Source organism: Carassius auratus, chromosome 15 (assembly GCF_003368295.1).
Source record: "Carassius auratus strain Wakin chromosome 15, ASM336829v1, whole genome shotgun sequence".
Classification (NCBI taxonomy): domain Eukaryota; kingdom Metazoa; phylum Chordata; class Actinopteri; order Cypriniformes; family Cyprinidae; genus Carassius; species Carassius auratus.
The window spans coordinates 22,901,862-22,909,790 of record NC_039257.1 but is presented as its reverse complement, the minus strand read 5'-3'; the positions used below and the strand labels follow the sequence as shown (position 1 = coordinate 22,909,790).

The 7,929-nt window shown below is 35.7% G+C and overlaps 1 protein-coding gene across 1 annotated transcript; it reads right to left on the bottom strand.

The window, feature by feature from the left end:
• Window positions 1–5,760: 5,760 nt before the first annotated feature.
• Window positions 5,761–6,987, bottom strand: LOC113115591 (P2Y purinoceptor 14-like). Its single transcript, XM_026283160.1, has one exon. The coding sequence runs from the start codon at window positions 6,896–6,898 to the stop codon at window positions 5,840–5,842; it is 1,059 nt and encodes a 352-aa protein (XP_026138945.1). The 5' UTR covers window positions 6,899–6,987; the 3' UTR covers window positions 5,761–5,839.
• Between the last annotated feature and the right edge of the window lie 942 nt (window positions 6,988–7,929).

Genomic DNA, 7,929 nt, shown 5'->3' with positions numbered 1-7,929 from the left:
AACAGGGTTAAATAAATCTCGCTCAGCTTCAGATAATTTACGCAGGTTATATCATATTATCAACTCAACTAATAGTTTGTCCTCCCCTTGTGCAGTATTATCGCTAGATGCAATGAAAGCTTTTGACCAGCTAGAATGGAACTATTTATGGGCGGTTCTACAGCATCTGGGTCTGGGATCAACTTTCATAAACATGATAAAAGTTCTGTACGCCAATCCAGCAGCCTTTGTTCTCACAGGTTCTGTCTGCTCTAACCCACTCTTTATACATCAAGGTACTCGTCAGGGTTGCCCGCTTTCTCCTTTGTTATTTGCCTTATCCTTGGAACCCTTAGCTCAAGCAGTCTGACTATCTGAAACTATTTCTCCCATAAGTATAAGGAATACTCATCATCATATTTCTTTATTCGCTGATGATATCTTATTGTTTCTGGAGAAGCCGTCACATTCTATTCCCCATGTATTGAATTTATTTGACCATTTTGGATCTCTCTCTGGGTTTAAAATTAATTGGAGTAAGTCATGTCTACTTCCCCATAATTCTAAATTTGATCCCATTTCCCTTTCTGTATCTATTCCAGTGGTTCAAAACTTTAAGTACCTGGGGATAGATATGTTCCTTCCCTGGAAGAAATTAATTAAAAAAACTATAGTAGTATTCTAGGCAAAATATCGTCAGATTTAGAAAATTGGTCTCGTCTTGCTACATCTCTCCAGGCTCTTATATATCGGTGATTAAAATGAATGTTCTTCCACGTATTAATTTCTTCTCTTCTATGATTCCTCTAGCTCCACCAGTTGGTTACTGCAACAAACTTGATGCATGTGTTTCACAGTATATATGGGATGGGAAACGTCCTCGTTTTAAACTGACTACTTTACAACGATTAAAAGTAGATTACATGGAGGTCTTTCTTTCCCCAATTTTAGATTGTATGCCCAAGCCTTTTCCCTCCGCCCTTTATCAGTTTGGTTTGACCCTGATGCTTCTGTATCTTGGAGAGCAATTGAGGAATCTATTGTGTATCCATATAAATTGAAGGATCTTGTTTTTGGGGGGGTTCCTCTTAGGCAGTGTAAATCTAGGTTTGGTCCCATTGTAACCCATCTCTACATGAAGGGATGTTGAAAGACGTTTACAACTAGTTTCAAATTTGGCATAAGCATACGCCAATTTTTCACAATAATAATCTTTTGTCAGGCAACACTCCAATTACATTTTCCGCAATGGACCCATCACAAAGTAAATAGTCTGGGAGATATTTATGACGATAGTGGTTTACAATACTGTCAGAATCTCAAAACTCAATATAATCTGCCAGGCACTTCCTTTTTTATGTATTTGCGCATTAGATCGGCCCTACGGGCATATGGGGTGCCCTGGAACTCTCAACTGCCTATTCACCCTTTGCGCAAACTAATCCTTCCCTCTGAGGAATCTCCCTCCTTTGCTTCAGTCATCTATCTTTTTCTTCTTGAGCATTCTTACAAACCTTTATCTATTACAACTGTTTGGGCTATGGATCTTAAAACCCCTTTACGTGCAAACATCGCAGACAGCCCCAGTTTATTATTGTTTCACTTTCACAGCACATTAAACATCACTGTCTTACTTCATCTGGACAAAATGTGCATCAATTGTAAGTTTAAAGACTCTAGCTTCGATATTTGACCAATATTTTGATAAAACATTGTTGCAGTGACAGATATTTAGTGATTTATGTCAGGAGTGGAAAATAATAAATCCGTATTATGCCACATTTTGAATAGAAATTCACCACTCACTCATATTCAGTCACGTCAGCAGCGGTTTATTTGTGCTCAATGAACAGCGTCAATAAGGATTTATAGACCAAAGATGCATATCTGCGGTGATATATGGATATATTTACTGATGTTAACTTCATATTTCTTCAGACAGAATCGTCATTTCTATTCATTTTCCACGGATTTACGCGATCTGATGATAAACAGCCTCTCCCAGCGATCTGTGTGTGTGCAGTGGTGTGAGCTCGTGCTGTCACTGCTGTGTGTCACTCAGACTCCGATTGGGCCTTCCCAATGTCAATCTTAGAGTGTCATAACCGGACACCGCCACATCGTGTCACATGCTTCCTGCACACTTCCTGGTAGTTATCTGGCCAAAACAACACTGAAACACCTCTGTACACACGAAATATCCGAATAATAAACCCGCGATTACGATAGTAAAGCTTGGTATGAGAATTTCTTGAGATCTGGGGCGTTTTTATATAAAAAAAATCGAAAATGTACATCGGAAATGCTAACTTGTGCAGCGAGGAAAAAGGCTACAAATAACATATTTTTACAACAGTAAACGACCAAATTCCAACCCTGATCGCTAAAGGAAGTTATTATAAACACTCGATCGGGGTTTAAAGTGTGTTTTGAGTAAAAGTGTACTAATAATTTCATAAACTGTCTGATGTAGCTTGATGCTAACGTTAGCTCCAATGCTACTAATAGCAGGTGCATTTCTTCTTCATAATGCATTTTTGTCTCAATAATTCACGTAAGGTCGTAAGAAAATGTTTTGTTGTATTTTTATAGTGAGACTTTTGATAAATAAGGGCTAAATGCAAAGAGAGACTGAAGTGAGATCGCTGCTTTGTTGCTTTGTAAAGCCTGAAAAACCACAATAAAGGCTAATAAAGGTGGAATAAAAACAAAAGAATAATGATAAAAGAATAATGCGGATAATGTGTCATACCTGGCGGAGGTGTGAAAGACTCGTTTGGTGAGAACAATACAACAATGAATCAGGGAGTTTTGCAAAGCCAACACACATACAAAATACACAGGAGAGTTTACATGTGAGATCTTACAGGGATGACAAGGGCCATAAATCAATCTGATTAGCCTTCTCTAAAAACACACATGACATGGCCTTAGAAAATATTTAATAAAATTCACAGTTTTACAGATTCGATTATGAAATTTTTTATGAAGTTTTGGAAGACTTGTGGCCTTAGCTACACTGTGTTTTCAAACTCATTTCCTAAATCAACAATTTTTTAAATACATTTAAAACATATGTTTTTAATATATATTTTTTTGTTTATGTTTGAGCTTATATATCTCTATTATCATAACAGTCTGAGTGATTCTGATTCCTGAACAGTAAACTTTGAAGTGTCAGCTTTGTGAACAAAGGTTGATTATGTATCTAGTCAGAAAGAATCATGAGCAGAAACCTTTTTATTTTGGGTATGTAATTTCTGTCTCCATGCCAAAAAAGGGGGGTTACTTGTAAAGGGTTAATTAGGATGTACATGTTTTATTCTCAGATCAGATATGGGGAATGTTTAAACTGTCTTCTAAAAACCCAAACCACCAAATTATTAATTGGAAATTGCTGCATAGGGTTTACTTGACCCCACTGAAACATTATCATATGAATCTGTCATCTTTTCCTAAGTGTGTTCTCTGTCCGCAAGGATTTTTAGGCACATTTTTGCAATTTTTTTGGGAGTGCCCCTCTCTCTCTCCTTTTTGGATTCAGCTCTCACAGGACCTTTTTTATTTGTTTATTTGGTACTGAGATATGTTTGTCTCCACGTCATTTTTTCATGAATGACTTTTGGGACTTCACCTTGTCTGTCCAACAAAGATGTTTACTGTTAGCTGCTCTCACTGCAGCAAAAAAGTTATTGGTCAATCGTTGGAATCCTCCTCACACAATGGACAGAAGAACCTGGGTGGTTTATTTGTTAGATATAATCTCAATGGAACTCTCAACTTCTCGTATACATGGATCTAATGTGAAAACTGTTAATTTATGGCATTCATCTTTTAATGTCGTTTCATCTTTTCTAAAATCTTTGTAAGTATTATTCTATTGTATTTTATGTATTAATATTACTTAATTTATTTATATTATTGTTTATTTTACTTTATGTATTTATTTATTATTTTTCTTCTCTAATCTTTAGTCTACCAGGGGGTGGGATGGGTTGGGATGGGTTCTACATTTGCTCAGTTGCTTTTTTGTAAACAAAAGAAAATTCAATAAACAGTTGTTAACAAAAAAGTAATGTCAATCTGTAGCTGTTTCAGGAGTTGTTTAATCAGATCTTGAGAGATTTGATGAATTATTTTATTTTAGTTGATTTCATCTAAGGCTGTGGCTGAAATCAGTTGTAGTTCTTGTGTTTCTCTTTCCTCCAGTGATTCGGTTTGTTAATAGCAGGTGTTCATCACTAATGCTCAATCATCTATTAATCACAGAATTATCTCATTAACTTCACTGATTCAGTGTTACTCAAACACTCTGTAGTGTGCACACATTATAAGTGTTCATTTAAAACTGAGAATTTTGTTGTGGGGTTTAAAGGGTTAAAGATTTAAGATGAAGAAAAAACAGCATGAAACATAATTTAACAGTAATAAACTGTAATTAATTTACAGTAATAAACTGTAGAAAATAGTTATTTACTGGCAACCCTGCTGCCAGTAAATAACTGTTTTCTACAGCTTGTTGCCGTAAATTAATAGTTGCCAGCAAAAAAAGTTTATTTCTACAGTTTGTTGCCATTAAGTCAAGGAAAAACAGTAAAATACTGTAAAAATATAAATGTCAGACTTACCAAATGAAAAAAAAAAGTTAATTTAACAAAAATATTTGTGAACATCCATAGAAAAAAATGTATGCACCATCTTGTTGTTCACCATTGTGCTGGAGAGTAGAGCTTGTGCTTCAGTCAATGATGAGCTACAAATTCTGATCTTCTGCTGCTATATAAAGACAGTAAATGTGGAGTTGCTGATACAGTGGTGATCTCTGTGTTAAGTACTTCAGCACATACATGTGTGCTATAGCTGGCAATGAGCTGCAGTTATTTGAGTAAAAGACATGCATTTAGTTTCTTTACTACTACACATTAAATGTTTGGATTTTTATATTAAGAAATATTCCTTCTCAGTGGACTCAAATGAAAGAAGTTCACAGTACTAACATCGTAGGAATGCTAGCTTTTAAACTCGATCTGTTTGAAGCAGTGGGAGAGGAGTTAATTTCCATGGTAGAATTTATGGTAAAATATTGTGGTAAATGTGGTAAGTTAATGGTTGTGAGCTGTAAATTAACTACTTTACTGGCACCCCTGCTGCCAATAAATTACTGTTATTTAACGGCACAATTTTTACAGTGATACAGTTAGTATACAGTGAAACGACTGAGTGTTTCTCCATGACCAAGGTGCTACATAAACAATAAAAGCACAGAACACAGGACTGCAAAGAACTAAACTGGACATAATTAAATTATTTTAAACGGGCTAAGTACAAATGCTATTGTGTGACTTCAGTAGACTCAGAAAATAGTCATATGGATTGAATTTATGTAGCTTCTTTGTCATTTTGGAGCTTGCAGAAAAGAATGTCTTGAATAGTCTAAATTATCAACATTTATTTTCAATAGAAGAAAGCAGACAGAAATGTATGGTTCTGTGATAGACCTCTAACATTCTTGGAATGTGTGTTACACAAAAGTTTATTTATATTAGAAAAGGTATTTAAAATGTTTTCTTTTTTTTGGGGGGGGGACCATCTTGTGACCTTCTTTTGCTCCATCTCTCCATGCTTGATTGCAAATGATTGCACAGATACTATTTAAACTGAACTGAGATGATGACATTCACTGAATTCATTGATGAACTGCCTTAACTGTCATTTTGCATTATTGACACACTGTTTTCCTAATTAATGTTGTTCAGTTGTTTTGATGCAATCTTTTTTGTTAAACGTGCAATATAAAGTTGACTTGACATGCTGACATTTTGCATGCAAGGAAACCACAGCAGGGTATGTGATGTCAAATCTAAATATCTTTTCCATCTTGCAAATGGGTAATGCTCGTTTTACTTTGTTGCTCAATTACAGATTGCTGATACTGAGCCCAATGCCTTTTTGAAGGCCTCCTGTTTTTGTGGTTTACAGATGACATCTTCTGCAAAAGTGACTCTCTGAATGTCCTGCACATGAAAAAGTAGATGACAGGATCCAGACACACATTAAGAGCAGACAGGAAGAGCATAGCTTCTTTGACCTGGAAGAGAATGAAGCAGCTGTATGCACTAAAGTCATCCTTGTGGCTTTGGCTAAGCGTGTAGGGCACGCGACAAACGTGGTATGGAACAAAGCAGAAGACAAAAACTGCCAGCAAGCTAAAGATGCTTCGATTTGATCGCCGTCTCGCCATGCTGCTGTCCTGCTGAACCCGTTTGTAGGAGCGGTAAACATGACAAGCAATGGAGGTGTAGCAGAACCCCATCAACAGGAATGCCACCCAGAAGACTCCAACGTTGAAGTGGGCTGAAATTTCGTGCCAGCGCCGACCCAGTTCGCTCTTCAGGGCCATGCAGGAGAAAACTTTAGGCATGGGCTGGTTGGTTAATATGGCATTCGGCAGCATGAAGAACATCATAATGCCCCAAGTTAGCAGCGCAAGAGCCTTCGCTACTGAAACACGCTGCAGAAAAGAAGACATACCAAAAGTGTTGCGTACGATTTTAAAGTAGCGTTCCAAGCTGATGAGGCTCATGAAGGTTATTCCTGTGTACATGCTGAGGTAGAAAAGCACAGCTGTGTAACGGCAAACTATCAGCTTCAACTGCAAACCGCCATAACCGAGGTCGCCCACTACACGCCACGGGTAGGTAAACAACATCAGAACATCTGCCACCACCATGTTTTTTAGGTAAACTACTAAGGCTGATGAGGTGGGAACCCTGAAGAAGATCCAAGCGGCGAGTCCGTTGAGAATGAAGGCACAAGCGCAGATGATGGTGTAGAGCACAGGCAGAACCTGATGTGTGAACACGCTGCTGACATTCGTGCTGTTTTTTGGTTCCATCTGTGTAGTGTTGATGCAGTCCATATCTAAAACTGAAAATAAAATAACTTCATCAGCTTTGATGATATCAGGAAATATTGTGACAATGACTCAATGTTGTAACTTCTGCTAGACTTTTTTTTTTTTTTTTGCTGATATTTAGAAATTAAAATTGCCATTTATGCCAATTTCATGAATCTTCAAAATCTGTGTATAGTCCTTGCACTTTTTATGCTTTTGCTTCTACTTCAGATTCTCTCTGACGAAACTTTGACAATACAAATATTGTGAAAATGTCTCCATTACCATACTTTAAAAAATTTATTTTATTTTTCAGAAAGAATATACTTCATTGTGAATCGAATGTTTTCAGACTCACAATTAAAATGAAATTGCAAATTGGCATGAACAGTTTTTATAGTTTAAATTTATATTAAATGCAAATAGATGACCTTTAGGTTTTTTTCTTTACTTAAGCAGGACTTAAATACATTTTTACATGTAATGTCAATTACTTCTGTTGTCTAAAATATGGTTAAGTGCACTATATCAAGTGTACTGACTAACCTTTATGGTTAAGTAGAATAGACAATAGAAATTATATCAAAGTTTTGTCACGTTTGTAAATATATTTTTAATTAATATACACATATATACATTTATAAGTTTTAAAGTTGCATTTAGTACTTTTTCAAATAAATGAATATTTAAATGTACTGTAAACTAATACACAGCACTAAAAACTGTTGATTTGTCCATTTTAATTACATTGAATCAAAATCGTTGTTGCACACAAAATTAATGCTGAAAATCGTGTCATTTTTAACAAAACACCATATTTCCTTGTTTTATTCAGATTCTTGATGTAATAGCGTTTAAATAGAAAAGCTTGTACATTGATAAAGGATAAAATGTTTTTAAACTAAGTTGGAGTGATTTAAATGCTTTTTGTAACAGACATTAAACCATAAGAACATACTTATATATAGAAACATGTCGGTTCACAAAGTTAAAGATACACTCATTATATAAACCTGAACAATGGTAACAGTCATCAAACTAATTCAGATAAACTG